The sequence below is a fragment of the Mustela erminea genome, chromosome 15 (genome assembly GCF_009829155.1).
Source record: "Mustela erminea isolate mMusErm1 chromosome 15, mMusErm1.Pri, whole genome shotgun sequence".
NCBI lineage: Eukaryota > Metazoa > Chordata > Mammalia > Carnivora > Mustelidae > Mustela > Mustela erminea.
The window spans coordinates 15,042,759-15,060,517 of record NC_045628.1 but is presented as its reverse complement, the minus strand read 5'-3'; the positions used below and the strand labels follow the sequence as shown (position 1 = coordinate 15,060,517).

The 17,759-nt window shown below is 41.9% G+C and overlaps 1 protein-coding gene across 1 annotated transcript in view; it reads right to left on the bottom strand.

The window, feature by feature from the left end:
• Positions 1–17,759, bottom strand: part of ABCC4 (ATP binding cassette subfamily C member 4) — a 248,451-nt gene that overhangs the window by 117,424 nt on the left and 113,268 nt on the right. The window contains exons 16-19 of the mRNA XM_032314331.1: positions 17,353–17,493; positions 16,916–16,953; positions 16,244–16,338; positions 14,301–14,447 (exon numbers count right to left, since the gene is read on the bottom strand). Of these exons, the coding sequence (XP_032170222.1) occupies positions 14,301–14,447; positions 16,244–16,338; positions 16,916–16,953; positions 17,353–17,493 (421 nt within the window). The remainder of the gene's footprint in view (positions 1–14,300; positions 14,448–16,243; positions 16,339–16,915; positions 16,954–17,352; positions 17,494–17,759) is intronic.

Sequence of the window (17,759 nt, the reverse complement as noted above, 5' to 3'; positions counted from 1 at the left end):
ATGATAGGATTTAAGAACTACTACTCTTTCTCTCTGAGTCCTTTTTAAGTTATTTTAAAAAGCTCATACCAAATGCTGTGTTGTTTTCACTCCCCTTTGAGGACCCGAATGGCAAGGAAGGGCCTACTACAATCCCATGATCCCAAGCTGTGTCTTATAAAACCAAATACTATAAATGTCAGAGCTAACATTTTCCTAAAACATGATCAGCTTTAAAATTAGCAAAACGTGAAGGTGTGACAGAAATGAAGCGGACTGTCGTGGAAATATCTGCACTCCCATTTCATTACAGCCTTATTCTCAACAAAGTCTACAAACAACCTAAGCGTTCCTCAAAGGGTGAATGTATGATGATGTCACACACACACACACACACACACACACACACACAAGCACTACCCACCTTACTACTACTCAGAACAGAAGGAAATCGTGCATTTGCAACCACATTCACGGACCTTGAGGACATCCTGCTAAGTGAGATAAGCCAGACAGAGAAAGACAAACACTGTGTGACATCTCTTAGATGTGGAATCTGAAAACACTGAACTCATACAAGCAGGGAGTAAAATGGTATGTGGGTGTGGGGGGCCCGGGGTTGGGGCACGATCTAGGCATTCACACTTGTAAGTCCTAGAGATCTAATACACAGGACGGTGATTACAGACAACAAAAGGGTATTATAAACAGTAAACCTGCTCAGAGACTAGACCTTAATTGTTCATGACACAAGAATAGCCATGTGACATAATAGTGGGGTTGGCTAACACCACCACACCAATCACACTGCAATATAAATACATCGACTAGATGTACGCTGTATGCCTTAAACTCAGGCATTGTTGTATGCCAGACGGGTCACGAAAACAGACAAACAAATAAACAAAACCATCATAAAGTCATGAGAAGGTACTAGTTGAAACTCTCTAAAAAGTGCAGGGCCGTGAGAAGGGGTTAAAGTGATCATCTGGTTTTCAGAAACAGTCACTTTCCGAACATCCACCCCCTCCTCCCCCACCTTGGGACTAATTCACTTCCAAATGCTAAATCCCCCTGAAAATGGATAAAAGCAAGAAAGAGCGTAAAAAAGCTGAATCAACAGAATGAGGAAGGTAAAGACCGCAAATTTTGAAGTATTTCTTACTCTTGTATTTATACACACACACACACACACACACACACACACCCTGACTGCAAATACAATGATTGCATACACCTCATAACATGTGTATTATGTGCTGGACTGTCCAGGACATGCAAATTTTCTGAAATTTTAAAAATATTTCTGATCAGCTTGATGTCCACATCCATTTCACAGGAACTAATACGCAAGACAATTTCACCTTGACCTGGAGAGCTACCATTATTGTGTAAAAATATTATAATGCATAGGGAATGGATGACACGGCTTCAGAAAATGCCCACGGAGAATTCAGAACACAGTCTCTGGTTCTCTTATGCAAAATTCCCAGCACACTGGTGTATGCAGATGTTTAATAAATATTTAGTTATAATCTGTATGCAGATTATAATCTGTGGGCTGATTAATCATTTGGAGCAATCACCTGCTTAATTTTCAATTACAGGCACCGGAACTCTCCATTCCCACATAATAACCAGTGAGGACAATAACGACAGGAGTGAACAAGGAAGCGAGGACGAACGCGCATCTGCTACGTACAAGCTCTCGAGGCTGAAGAGAGTGCGGACTTCTCGGTGCCTTGTTGCTTCTGAAGATGAAACGAGACAATGGAAGTGACGGGATTTTGAGAGGCTGAAACTGTCAAATAAATTTACGATGTTGCTATAAAATGCCAACACATAGGGAAGTGTTCCAGAGGTAGCCTACTTCGGGCTGATCCTCAATTTGATAAGCCACGGGGTAATAAACGCCAACACACAACACCTCTTCCGTGGAAAGGAGGCTCATAAAAACCCTCTGAGTCTTGACAACCCTGTTGTGGTTTTCCATGCCATCAAACTGTTTCTAAGTGACTTCTGCAAGACCACAGAACCATGGACTTTCGGAGTCGAGGGCCCTCTCAGACATTAGGAGGCTGAATAAAGATGAAGACTCAGAACTAGTTAGGCGCTTGCCGCCTAACCACTAACAGAACTAACTACAGACAGGTGTTCAACCGGTTAACTCTTCTATCTTCACTTGGGTCTCTGCACCCAAACCATGCATCTCTTCATATGCCTCAATGCTATTAAAGTCAGCCAGTAAATTACAGCACTTAAATGGTCAGTTTATTAATGCTAATTGGACAGTATATATAGAAGAGCTGTATTTGTTCTGCGGGCTTATGATTCCTTTAAATGTTTTAAAAATATAATCTACAGTTCGTAAGAATGACCCCGGAATCTCATTTTCTTCCCCAGCTGCTTTAACCGTATTGTGTGCAAGAAGTTTTGAGGTATCAGAATGTCCATCTGATAGAAATGCAGAAGGACTGCCTGGAATTAACTGGAGTGAACAAACCACAAAATGTCTCTAAAAACATCCCATGAATAAAATTTGAAGGCTTGACAATCTAAAACTGCCTTAGGTCAACTTTAACTTTCAGTTGTGAAATTTGTCATTTTTCATGCTTTTTGAAAAAGGTGAATACATAGAAGTTCTACATTTTGACCCGTTAGAGCATTTTCAAAAATAGTAAGTTCTGCTATTCCCAAGAAGTATATGCACTTCCCTGGAAAGATTCCCATGTTCCATTTAAATAGAACTTATTTTATAAATTTCAAACTGTCTTTCCTTAATTATACAATAGACTTCTGTAATAAACTTCAGCCATATCATTTTTAAACAAAAAGTAAACCAGATGTTTGGTACTTATATGCAAAATTGAGCTCTCATTGTGAAACCAAATTAAATTAAAATGAACTCTGGAATGAAGCTAAGCCCCCAGTGAAAAACAACAAACACACACACACAAAAAAATTTAAAAAAAAAAAAAAAAAAAAAAGATGTTTTGTGGCTTGTTTGGTCATTTACCTGTTTTTCCTTGCATCTGAGAAAACACACACCCATTCCCCATCCCCACTGTTTTGTCAAAATTAGCAGATGCATTTGGATTTTGTTTTTAAAAAAAAGGCAAAAAAAAAAAAAAAGCCACCTCTAAAATGTCAACATGTCAAACAGTCAAAAGTTAATCGATGTCAACTATATGGTAGGCATTGTTTCCAATCCTTTGCATACATTAAATCTCTGAATTCTCACATTAAAAAGTTTGGGTCTACCACCCTCTTACCATCCCCACTGTATAGACAGAGTTGAAGCAGAAAGAGGTGAAGTCATGCAGCCAAGGTTTGTTGGTGGCAGAGCTAAGATTCGTATTCAGGGAGGCTGCCTCCAAAGTCTTTACCACGGAGCCCAAATTATACTCTGGCTCAAAACCACTATTGGGAAAGACACGAGAACTGTTCAAATGGGTGTCGTTAAAAATGAAAGGTCACTCTATTTGCTGGTTGATTTTCAAATGTTAAGTTTCACATCTCTTTGATAAAATCTAACAATATGAACCTTATTCTGGTGTGACGCTCTAACTAAAAGTCTCTCTCTCTCTCCCTCACACACACACACACGCCACCCCAACCTTCGCCAGTGCTACTTAAGACAACTGTGCTTCAGTCAAAAGGACCTTGATGTAGGGACATAAGAATTCAGGGAAGAGAAAAGATGGGCTATTTAAAAAAAAAAAAAAAAAAAACCCATGTTTATTCAAATGTAGAGGATACTCATTCTGCCACCTAAAATGTCACATCCTCCTCTGATCTAGGGAAGATTTAGTTAACATTGATAGAGTAAGAACAAAGACAAGACGGCATACCTTGTGTGAAAGAAGACGCGAGTGGTCAGAACATTTGGCATCAAGGATTAAAGCTTCTTGATTCAATTTTTAGAATTTCCTAACGTATGATGAATCTCTTCACCTGGGCTAAAGACTTGACAATTCGTTAATAAACAGCAGCTTATCTGATGGTACGATAAATCACTGTCTGGATGACACAGGTGTTGCCTTTTAAAACTACTCTGGCTATTTTTGTCAACAACTATTTATTTAATCTTGAAGTCAAGGAAGAAGAACAATTTTCTAGTAACACTGATGACTCATCATCTTGAAATGTGCATTTATTTTCCTTTCCTACACGGGACTATGTCAAGACCGACGTTTAGAAGTTAGCACCGTAACGAATACTTCCGTCCACCGCAGAGCTTACAGGTGCAACTCCTTCAACTACATCTGACTCCTGTTCGTTTTTATGCTACGAGGGAGAATAGAGAGAAGATTAATATCAGCATGAGATATAATTTCAAGCTATTTCTGCCATTCTATTCTCCAAAAAGCTAAAATAATGAATTTATAGTTCCCCCAAAGGAAATAGATTTAATGAGCCCCGGTCATTCTGACACTAACAGAAAGAGGAAAAATTCTACAAGAAAGGACTATATACAAAAATGCCACCACTTCCTTCTCATCTACTTTTAAATATTTAACGGTAATAAAAAAAGTTAATCCATGATTCTTACATCTCAAAGCACCGCTGTGATCTAGACATATGGAATTATATGTGTGAGAATATATATGTCAGGACAAATCCACAAACACTGCAAGATCCATTCGCATACTTCATGCATAACAAAATGTAGGTGCTCACTACATTGTACGCCCGAAACAAACATTAACACTGTGCAAACCACACAAATTAAACAAATTAAAAATTTGTTTTTAAATTTTAATGTTTTTCTTACCACTCTCGAAACTTCCATACTTTAAGACTACATGCCTCAAACTAAGAATACTTCCAGAAACCTCCACTTAAAATTTAGAGACCAATCAAAATCATTAACCAGTTATTGATTTCAATATCCTAAAAATCAGGGACGTAAGCTGAAAATCAACCAGAGCAGACACACTGGTTTCTACTGATGTATAAACAACGCCTGCTCTAGAGTATTCTTTCTACCAACAGCCGACCTGGAGGCAGGATGTTCCCACCACGAGAGCACAACTGTATTTGGAATAACGTCTGGATAAAGATTTTTAAACACATAACAAGTCTAAAATAGACTTTCCAGGTGTTCAAGAGGTTGAAACATTTCCCCATGTGATACAATCTATTAAAATGCAAATGCAAAAAAGAAATGAAAGGAAAATATTTCCAGAACAGAGAACTTGATTTTCTGATAGCTTTCCACTTAACCACAGTGTTTTAATAAACTTCCATTCAAAGTGTTCTTTGAAGCCTGTTGCCTTTTTTTTTTTCTAGATGTTAAAGCGTTTCCACCTAAAGGAGGGGGAAATTTCTGAAAGGTTGATCCTGGTTACTAAGAATGAAAAGAACAGCGGGCAGATCATGGATGGATTTCATGACAATATTGTCAGGGAGAAAGCTGTCATTGCTTATGCTCTATCCTCTGGCAAAGCAACTGTAACACACTTTGGGGGTGCCTGGGTGTCTCAGTCTGTTAACCCTCTGCCTTCGGGCTCAGGTCATGATCCCAAGCTCCTAGGATTGAGTCCTGCATCAGGCTCCCTGCTCAGCAGGGAGTCTGCTTCTCCCGCTCCCTCTGCTTCTGCCCCTGCTTGTTCCCTCTCTCTCTGTAAAATAAAGATTTAAAAAAAAAAAAAAAAGCATCAGTAAGCAGGTTCTAAAAGCCCAGGAAAAGTGTGTATGGATACTTATTCAAGGCTAACTTGCTTCTTTCTCATGCACTTTCCAGAGATGAGCTCTAAGCACCTAGATGGTTCCTGATGGGTCAGGAGAGTATTGGAGTAGCATCAAAAGTCTGGTTAAAAGCCAGGCGGGGTTTGCTGTAAGCTTAGAGGTTATTATCTTAAGTCAATCACTTACTTTTGTTTCCTAAATCCCGCCCCCCTCTCCAACTGGTGTGATTTTTCATTTTGAAACAATTGGTCTTGAAGTTCCAGGAAAACAGTTTTGGAAATTTTATGAACTCAAGGCCAACGACTTAGGTAATTGATTATGAAAAAGAAATATACCACAGGGCCAGGTGTGTAAGTGTGTCTTGTGTGTACATGTGAATCAAGATTATCTGGCCTCGAAGTGTATTCAGTCTTGGAATTGGTATCTTCCCTACATGGAATCATCAAACACTGACACTGGATAGCTTTTTTGGTTGGGGGAGGGCAGCAGGGAGTTGGTTGTTTTAGAAATAATCCATTGTCTGCAAATATCTAAGTTTGCAAATGCCTTTAAAAATAGGAACTTTTTGTTCCAATGCTTGGGACCACAACTTACACCCAGGAGAGGACTAGGAAATGCCTGAGGAGTGAAAAACACTTCCCTCTTTTCACCTGTGAAACCCAAGGCAGAAAAGTGACGGGCACAGCTACCCCAAAGCTACGTTTCAACAGAATGGGGTCTTCCCCACATCAAAACCTGCATCTCAACTCCCTACTCATAGTTCAAAATGTCTACTGAGGTTTTAAGATGCATGAAGTAAAACTATCAGGTACCAAATATTGAAGCGCCTACATCTGTCTTCAGTGCACAGCCAAACCCCCAGGAAATACATTAGGTGTTTGGCAATGTCATTTCCTGGACTGGCAGATAACCGGAGAAGCTGGAACCTTTGTACGGTGCCTTCCATGAACCACACAAGGAACCATGTATAGGTCTTCTCTTGGGGCCATCACATACCAGAAACACAGTCCACCATAAATAATCTATTACAAATTCTACTTTAGAAAATAAGTAGGGAAGTGTTCAATTTAATGTCAACACCGAGTGTCAAGACAAAAAGGCTCTAATTCTATTTCGACACTCTATAGTTGCATTGTTCTCAAAGGGCGTGGCACAGGGAGATGCAAATTCACTCCTGAAACCACCCCTTCTATCCCAACTTCTATCCAGCCAACAAATACTAATCGGCTACAAAGTGTCCAATCCTGCGTTCAGAGGCTTTTGCAGTAACATAATAGATGGGCTCTATGAGGACTGTGGCCCCAAGGCTAAGAGAAGAGACAGGCAGTCAACATGTAATTACCTAAATTACAATTTAACCATAATTGGGACAAGTACTATAAAGATGTGATTTAAAACAACCAAATTTTAAAACTTTATGTGAAATATAATGTCACAGGTTCATTGCTGTAAACATCTGGGGTTTTTTCTTTTTTTTTTTTTTTTCCATTTTCTTCACATCAAAATAAATGATAATGTTTAAAGGAAGGGGGCTCAGTGGGTTAAAGCCTCCACCTTCGGCTCTGGTCATGATCCCGGGGTCCTGGGATCAAGCCCTGCATCCAGCTCTCGGCTCAGCAGGGAGCCTGCTCCCCAGCCCCCGCCTGCTTCTCTGCCTACTTGTGATCTCTGTCAAATAAATAAATAAAATCTTTAAAAAATAAATAAATAAAAATTTAAAAATAAAGGAAAGGGGCCAGGGAGCAAATGATGAGAAGATGAAGATTTCTGTTATAAAATGAAAATCAAAGTTCGGTAGAGCTACAAAGTCAAACTGTGGACGGGGACAACTGACCGTAGACCAAAACCACATAGAATTTCGATCCCGCAAATTTCCATCCACTCACACCACATGTCAGAGCATGGTGCTTTTATATATATTTATCGATATTTATTTGGGTTGAAACCAGCCCAGAAATACTACTCCAAATTCTCTTGAATGGCTGCACAAAAGTGATAAACTATGTCATAAAGATACTTTGATGTGTTTTCTGTCACAAAGAACTACAACGTTGAAGTAATCATCGGCCTATGATTTTGGGGGGGTGGCTAAATAATAGTATTTGAATTACTTTAAATCACACACTCCAGAGGGTAATGCCAGAGCACTAAGCACACTAACATGAGAAACTGGGATACACTAGTGAGGTCCTGAGTACCAAAATCTGCCTAGCTCCAAACTGGCTGAACACCGAGGCAACACAAATACAAAACTAATGAAAACAGGGGAGTTTGGGGAGTCTTACGATCATAGCTACAAATATTAGAGTAAAGTGAAGAACTTCTATATTATGATACATATGTCACTTAATGGGGACTCTCCTGGGAAATAAAAGAACACAAGTAAAATAACATACTTAACAAATTCCTGAGATATTACGGGATTCCCACTTTGAACAAGGCACAGGTTTTCCAAATCTTATCTTTCTGCCATTTTATTGGACAACCACAAACAGTGCTTTCTCTGTTGCTAAGCTGTCAGTATTTCCATGTACAATGATTGTGGAGGGGGAAAAAAAAACAGGACTAAAGACTACATTCTAATAGATTAAAAATATATATCAAAATGGTGCAATATTTACCAACTCTGGACAAGAGCTATAATAATCATCTTTACAGAGATTACTGACAAAATAACAATAGTAATCAAATATATGTAACTATGTAACTATTTAAACCCCTAACAAAGGCTTTTATGATACTATTAGCAGTAAACAAGCAACTCCCATAAAATATGACTTAATATCACCCTGATAAAGAGTTTAAGTACATATAACTATTGTTATGTGAAAAAACATTATTTTTAATATGTGACAAGCCGACAGGATTTAATTACCACACCTACTTCAAAACTATTAGCTGTTTCATTCAAACCTGAAAAAACAATATTTATACGGCTATTGAGAATCATTATGATTGATGCAATCTTTTGTGTCATTCCCTTTAGAGTCACTTGCATTTGTTATTATTAACAAGGAAAAAAAGAAAAGGGAAATGTGTGTTTCTGTTTTGCAACAAAGCCTTTCAGATGATGACTAACTTCTTCCTTTGAACACGAAAAGCCTCTTTAACTAATGTACATATAAATATGTTCTTTACAATGTGCACAAGCAAGGAAGGGGGGGGCAGGGGCAAGCCTGTAGGACTTAAGCCAGAATTAAAAGCAACCTAGGCAAGATGAGTACAAGAAAGCTGTCAGGATAGATGTTATTCTTACTCTCAATTTCTTCCAGCTCATCTGCTCTCAAGGAAGAAAAACCATAGTTTCTTTTAGCCATATCCACAACAGATCTCACTTGAAAGGAAACACAGCCAGTGATCTGGCATGAATGGGCACATTACCAATTTTCCGGCATCGCTACTGAATATTTATGTCGGTGACGAATGATGACACCGGTGAAATATTTTAACACGAAGCCTTGCCTTGTAAATCGTCTCAATGCTGTGTCAAAACAACACCTACCATAAATCAGAGGTTTTAGGACCAGTATTTCTTGTTCTAACATGCTACCTGCTCAGCAGAATCACTTGTGTGAACAGGCATAGATTAATGTGTGCTAAGCACAGCCATCTTCCCTCCTAACTTATAGAGCTATAATTTAACAGGCCTATTATCGTCAAGGTAATTTTGACAGTGCTGAAATATTATACTTGTTAAAAATATGCATTTAGCACTAACTCCAGTGGCCATTTGAACGGAATAAACAGAGAGGTATCCCTACAATTATCTTGCTTCTCCGCTGATGCCTCTTTTTCGAGCAAGGCAGCACAATGTTGACAAGTGATTTTAAAAAGACTCCGGCAAGACAGTTCTGATAGGACAAGAACCTTGCCACGCGGCTCTCGGGTCACTTTTCACTTCTCCTCGAGTTATTTAGTAGCAGCTTGTAGTGGATGCTTAAGTGTCCCTTTCCAGATTCAAGAAACAGAACAATGGTTCAACCCTCCACCAATCACCTCCCCCCAACGCTCAACTCCTATCCATGCATACCCCCAAATTCAGGATAGCTCAGATTTGTGAAGGCATCTCCAGAGGCTCATTTCCGAGCCAAATTAGAAATCTTTTTTCTTTTTTTTTTTTTTTTTAAGATTTTATTTATTTATTTGACAGAGAGAGATTACAAGTAGGCAGAGAGAGAGAGGAGGAAGCAGGCTCCCTGCTGAGCAGACAGCCCGATGCGGGACTCGATCCCAGGACCCTGAGATCATGACCTGAGCCGAAGGCAGCGGCTTAACCCACTGAGCCACCCAGGCGCCCCCAAATTAGAAATCTTAATCCTTTGGGTAATTCTAGACTTTGGAGGAGACACAAATAGGTCTCTCACAATTCACGTTCCATACATTTCCTGGGCACAAGCACCTTCCACCAGGAGAATTAAAGTGAGAGAAGAAGAAATTGCTCTATTTCTTTTTTCCTTTTATACTACTTTAGCCCTAACTTAATCTGTAAGGGAAGGGGATATATGTGTGCGCTCTTCTTAGGCTGGAGACCTAAATAAGAGAACTCACATGCCGCTGTAAAAAAATTGGTCCTGTGACACGAATGCGCTGGCCACAGCCCAGTGCTAACTTTGCACCTCCCCGAGAGAATAAACAAACACCAACATTACAGCGGCTCCCTTTCTTAAAGCCAAATTAACCAACGGGATGCAAACAAATATTTATCTGGAATCCATTACGGTTGATGCACTCAGCCAAGTATTGTCGCCGTTTCCAGGCACGAAGAAACAGGACAACTGTCCATGTCGTCTCCAAAATGAAGGGTGAAACTCTAGAGACTGGGTAGGAATAGGACATCTCTACGGACTCTGCTGGCACGGAAGGAAACTGAAGAAACGGGTCCTAGTTCTGCCTAAACTCATGTCATACGAGCGACCATAGTCTTACCCTTAGGAATGAAAATATATCCAGTCAAGATGTCAGCGGCTGCCTATTCCAGTTACGAGGCGAGAAGGTGTCAGTTAAGAAATCCAAGCGACCCTGTTAGAAATGTCGGATATTCTGGGACAACACTGTAATTCATCCATCATTATGTCTCAAACATAAGGACCGACAACAATGGCTTTAAAATTCTGTATCAAGTTACAAAACACAGACTCAAGCCATAAAAAAATGGAATTTCTAAGCTTTAAATTTAAAAAGATAAAAATCAAATAGATAAAATAAAATATAAAATAAAACAGGTTTTTGCAATAAAGTGCCCAGATTATATCCCTGAAATACTGTAGATCATGCTGCCCTCTTGTGCCAGACATAAAAAATAAAACAAACTCAGGCCGACCAAGGAAAACATGGTTTACACTGCATACAGGAATTCTCTCTTAATGTCTGAATGATCCTCCTTTTGACCTGGGATTTATGTTACCTGTGTCTTAGATCTGACAGAACAGAGATGGCAGAAGACAGAAGCTGATCAGGGAAGAGACAGGTGCAGCCCACAGCACGGGGACACAGATCACATCCACAAAGCCACACCTCAACTCCAGGTGCAAGCAGAAAGTGCTGGAAATGCTGGGACAGCTGAGAACGCGCAGCTCTTTCATATACAAACACAACAACATTACCAAAATCCACAGAGGAGGAAACGGTTGTTAAAAAAAAAAAAAAAAAAAAAAAAAGGAAGAGAAAAAGAAGAAAACTGGCTTTTGCCCTTCTGAGAAGATATACTAGCTGACTCAAATTTTACCCAAACCGCTTAAGATCGATTGGTTTATGAAAAATCAGTGGGTAATAAGATAGTGCATTATAGAAGCAAATAAGGTATATAAACTTCATGCGAGCACATATAGGTTCAAAATGGAGAGAAACTGGTTGTGGAGGTTGGAGAGATGGAACCTTGTCAAAAATTAGAGCTCTGAAGGGGCACCTGGGTGGCTCAGTGGGTGAAGCCTCTGCCTTCGGCTCAGGTCATGATCCCAGGGTCCTGGGATCGAGTTCCGCATCGGGCTCTCTGCTCAGCGGGGAGCCTGCTACCCTTCCTCTCTCTGCCTGCCTCTCTGCCTACTTGTGATTTCTGTCTGTCAAATAAATTAAAAATCTTTTTAAAAAATCATATAAAAAAAATTTAGAGCTCTGAAGTGGTGAGTTTGAAGGATCTCCCACTGATGAACACGATGGGAGCGATAATGAGAAGGGAGACAGCACATCTCGGGTGGGAGCACCCGTGAACAAAGGGAAAAAGACATTTCCACAGTCCAGATCAGGGACACTGAGAATATTACAGAACAGGTGGAACTGAAAGTGACCCTGGAAGGCAACTCTAGCAGGACACCTGCAAATCCAGGCGAGGCTATGGTGTCGGCAGCCTGTCACCACCCCCAGTCTCGCTGGCTGAAAACTACCCCCGGGGGAAAGTCCTTCCTATACCTTCTCTTTTCCAAACTCCAGGACACTCTCAAGACCATGAGACGGACTGACTTCTTCCTGAGAGGGTGCTCTGAATGACAAAGTACTGAGAAGAGAACGAGGTGCTTCCTGATCTCTCCAAGCTGCTCAGAGGACACTCTGTAACTTGGGGGGGGGCCCATGACATCACACGAGCACTTGTAACCATTTCACGTGGATACTTAAAGGAACTTAACAATTGAGCCCCGTCACCCCCTCAACTCTAGAGGGGAATTGTTTTTTAATATTATATAACCATTAAAGCACATACCATCAACGATGTCTACTACGAACCATAATTCAAGCCTTTGGCTTGTTCTTCCCCTTAGATTAAAAACTACAAAAATTGGGATCCTGGGTGGCTCAGTGGGTTGAGCCACTGCCTTCGGCTCAGGTCATGATCTCAGGGTCCTGGGATCAAGCCCCACATCGGGCTCTCTGCTCAGCAGGGAGCCTGCTTCCTCCTCTCTCTCTGCCTGCCTCTCTGCCTACTTGCACTCTGTCGAATGAATAAATAAAATCTTTAAAAAAAAAAAAAAAACCTACAAAAATTTTAACCCTATGGTAAAGTCTACCACTTAAGATATTTTTAATTAAAAAAAATTTTTTTTTACTCTACCACCAAAAAGAATAAATAATTCAGGGTCCCTTAACGTTCTGGGCCAACGAGACCTATCTTTGGAGTCTTTCATTTGGCTTCTGTTTTCTCGAAGGAATGAGGACCGGCTAACAGATGGGGGGGGTGGGGGCAAGGTTAAGAGTGGTGTGCCACTCTAAGATGAGCGACCCTGAAGATAGAGACTCGGTCCCAAATCCTTGAATAATCAGCATGAGGAAAAGCCTACAGGTCTTGAACGGGAAGAGCCCGGTTAACCATGGCCACGAGAATTCAGAGGCTGTGATAAGAGAGATGCAGCCCCACTTAACCGCTCCAAACTTTATGACTGTAGCTCTCAAAGTAACTGGCAAAGTGGAGCGGCCTCCTGGTGTCCGATTCGTAAGTCCCTGTCTGACGGCAGCCACAACAAGACTGCTCTCTCGTGGGGGCCTGTGCGGGTCATGGTGTCTGTGCTCTGCGAGGGGCCCGGACTAAACAAACAATGCGGAATGAACCACATAGAATGCTTTCCTGGAACAGTCTTATTTAACCCTCATGACAGCCTCGTGAAGCACGAAGGTCAGCTCAGAAATTGCAACCCACCACTTCGTCACTGTAGCTAAGATACCATAGGCACTGACTCTCCGAGGTGCGTGAATGTACTGATCTGCTTTACTCCCACAATATCTTTTTTCTTTAAGATTTTATTTATTTGTAAGATAGAGAGAGTGCACACACGCAAGCAGGGGGAGCGGCAGGCAGAGGGAGAAGCAGGCTCCCTACTGAGCAGGGAGCCCGACGGGGGACTCGATCCCAGGACCCCAGGATCAAGACCTGAGCCGAAGGCAGGTGCTTAACCGACTGAGTCACCCAGGCTCACGGTATCTTGCTAAGGGAGTGTAAGTACACAGCATCCCCATTTCACAGGTAAGAACGCCGAGGCACAGAGAAATTAAGTAACTAGCACATGAGGATGAACAGAACCACAACCAGCTCTTAGAGTTAGTAGCTGGCACCAAGTCTGAACCCACGCAGCTGGATCCACAGTCCCCACTGATCACTGCAACATTCCGCTTTGAGATTCGCCCGCCCAGCAGCATCGACACGCTTCGGCCGGGTCACACAGCTAGTGAACAGCCAGCGCACCTCCCTGCCTGGACAAACCCTGTCAACTGTCCCCTGCAGAAACAAAGCCGCGCTGGGCCTGAACAGAGGGAACACATGTGGAGGGACTGACTGTTCACAGGAAGCCACGTCAGGAGGCTGCCTTCAGAAGCAAGACAAGTCAAGGGCCTCGGGCTGGAGGGTCAACCACTAAGGCACTTCCGGGTGCGCTCATGTCAAGGACCTCACTGCTGCCGCTCTATGTGCAAAGTGAACGCTCATTTGTTTTCCACAAACACTGGAACAGAAGCTTCTAGGCCCCCCATAGTCAGATTTTGTCTGGCAGGAAGCAAACCGTCAGTGCAGCTTTTTGTAGAAAAGGAATCAACACACAAAGCCATTTCTTCCAAGCTCTCCTCCGTTTCCAGATGCTGAAATGTGGCCAGACACTAACTGTGTCAACAAGGCAGACTGACTGAGGAACTTGGGTAGACGTCTGACTTACCTATTGGGTTTCTATCAAAGAACAACACCGGAGCTCTCAGAATGGACTCGAACATTTTGTTGTGCAGAGTTTGTGAAGAATGAACGAGGACGTAGAATACCAAAAGAGATCTCGCTATGCCGAAAAGGACGGTAGCCACCGTTAAACCTGAAAGAAAGAAACATCGCTCAGAGAACATCTCCTTTCTTCAGCGATGCCAAAGCACGTCTGGCAGTTTAGAAAGATATTGAGTATTTTATTCCATGAAACACCATGGATTCTGTAAGAGTTCAATGCATTTGTAAGATACGTTTGTAAAGAACATAATTTCTTTCTCTCTCATTAAAGTGAAACTATATGTAAGAAAAAAAAATCAGGTGTAAACCACAATTTCATGCTAGGCTTTCCTAATTCAATTACAAGTTCTATTAAAAACTCAGAAGGAAGAGAGAGAATTATAAAAACTAGTCGATCTGCCCTTCTCCACATTTCGAGTTTTACTATTTACACGTCTCATAATCTAAAACTGCGGTATGTTCGGACGCCGGCATGTGAATTAACAGGAAACGGGGCAAATGATGTCCCATCTCTTTGTAGCAAATACCCAGGTGGTTTCTACAGAATATGAAAATACCATATTAAGTGACAAGTAGAAAATCTCTCAACTGAACCGCAAGAAAATACAAATTCTGGGTTCGTGTGAAATCGTCTCAGTGAGTAATAATCTCTCCCGCCAAGTGTTTTATACAAAAACAAGAGGCATCTTTAAATGAACAAAATCATTTAAATTATGGATTTTATTACGGACACAAATGAGTACCTATCTCCTGAACTCCCAACGCTAAACAGACGGGGGTCATTTTTGAGAAAAATACCCCATCAAGGGCACTTTTCCCCTTCAGCGGACACCTCACTGTTGTTTACACTCTCAGAGCTGCTCAAATGCCTCAACTCTGTCCACAGATGTTTTCCCCGTTTTCCCGGGCACCCCCCACCCCCCAGCGCCCAGCGTCCATCCCACTTGCATGTGCAGTAAACCATTCCTTCCTCCCTCCGGGCCCCTCGTGCCTCACCAACGTGGAAGGTAAACTGCTCATGTGTTCAGGGTTTCTGAGCGAGTGCTCAACAAAATAAATACCAAATTTCAGTGAGTAGGTTTTCACAAAGATCACTCACTCTATCTTTGCAGAAAGCTTGTACGAGCGTTTCCGGTGAGAATATTTAAAATTTTAGATGAGGCTTTTCATTAAAAAGTATGTGATGCCACCTATATTCTAAGCACTCTTGTGAAAACAGAGTGCTGTGTTAATATTAGTCTGGCAAGCCAAATGTTAAATTAATCACACAGTTGGGGACGCGATAACATTGTGATCTCAAGGTAAGAAAGAGAAGGAATCCTAATTCCCAGACACAGGATTTTTCCCTGCTTAGCTTCTCTCTTAAGTAATTAGTGAAGCCCAAGAGAAGAGCAGTGTGGGGTTGGGAGCTTTGCATACCTGCGAGGGAATAATGCTTTTATGTGGGGGAACCTTGCTGCCAGAGGATTTCATCCAAGTTCAATAAAAGCCAGGGGTTTATTCAGACAGAATTGGAACAATCCGAACCACAGGGTGGGGATCCGTTTCTAATCCCCTTGCCCATCCAAATAATGATATAAGATTTAGCTAAAGCAACCCATTAGAATAGACAATAGCCACAAATTTCCAGTGGCTGATTTTCTGAATGCTCAATCCTGGTTTAACTTCCAAAATCCAGTACAGAGCAAATTAAGAGTCTTCATTCAACCTCTTTCTTCTAGTAGATTTTAAAAATAATTATTCTAATTAATTCACAGAGTAAATGCGACTCAGACTCTTAATCTGTTAAGACATTACTGAATTACTCCTGGAAGCCCTAGTTACTCACACAGGCTCATTGTAAGCACCTCAGACTCCCGGATAATAAACCGAATGATTAAACTTTACCTGAATAAATTCCTAAGTACCAGGCAAGATCGACCTTCTCAGTGACATTTTCTGTTCCATTTACCGTGACATTCAGGGCACTTTGTTCATTTGCCCTATGGGAAACAGGGGGAAAAAAAAATATTCAACTAGAGATGGAATTCAGATAAGTACAAAAAGAAACCAAAAAAGTTAGCCTGAATTTGGGGGACATGATTTATGCTGGAAAAGCGTGCCTTGCCCCGGGTACATCTACCTTATAAAAATTTAACTTTCAGGGGCACCTGGGTGGCTCAGTCATTAAGCCTCTGCCTTCGGCTCAGGTCATGATCCCAGGGTCCTGGGATTGAGCCCTACTTCGGTCTCCCTGGTCTGCGGGAAGCCTGCTTCTCCCTCTCCCACTCCCTCCGCTTGTGTTCCCTCTCTCGCTGTGTATCTCTCTGTCAAATAAATGCATAAAAGCTTTCCAAAAAAAAAAAAAACTTTCAGTTCTCAAAACTGTCTGAGGATCCTTCATGGGGAGAGACTATGGGAGGGCCATACTCCACCAGCAAGAACTTTAGCTTTCTTTCTCTTTGGGGAATCTAAGGGAGGATCAGGATAGGAGGCTCAATGAGCCCACTTCTGCCCGACTCTGTGGGAAGGAGGCTGCCTGACTTTGTGGCCCCGAGCAGGAGACTGGAAGCAACTCACCAGTAGGAGAGCCACCAGTCCTGAAGAACGTAGGTGACCTAGAACAGGGAGGCAAAAAGATCACGCCACTTAGCACCTCAACACTCTCCCTCACCCAAAGGGACCGTCAAAAGGCCCTGGAAAACGGACACGGTTCTTCCAGCTCTGGTCTACGCCGAGCCCAACACCCCAAGGAACACAGCAAGTGAGTGCACGTTACATTTTAAAATCTTTAAAATTTAAAATTATAATCTTTAAAAAACATTCTTTTTTTTAAAACCCCTAGAAGCTTTCTGCCATGTCCACTATCACCAGAAAAAGTCAGTTACTCTGTCCCCCAAGATACCACATTTCAAGGCAAATCCAAGTGAACTGCAAAATACAGGAATGAGGATAAATATAGAGAGCGTAAGTGGGACCAGGCTGAGGCCACAAACAAAATAAATGCCCGCGTTTACCTGAGCTACGACGTTTAACAGAATGAGGAACACAATGACCAGCCAGTGAGCGCCGGCCACTAGGTAATTCTTGTAGGCCTTAAAACCAACTTTTCCCTCTGAACGACTCTCCTCGGACACAGCAGCCGGTATGTTCTCGTTCTGAGAAGGGAAAGGGGGGGATAAAAGGCAGTAAGAGAAAAAAATTTGTATAATGTACCCCCAAACTTCAGAAGCTCCACAGTGTGCCCCGTTGGCAAAGCCAGGAGCAGAGCGGCCCGTCTTCCACGCAGCGAGGGGCGCCAAATGGGGCACGTCCTCAGGGGAAGGGTGTACAAGGATCTCGCCAAACTATATGCAGTCACGGTGGGACCCACCCACCCCACTTCTAGGGATCTATGGGCAAAGAGGAAATGTTGTTTGTACGA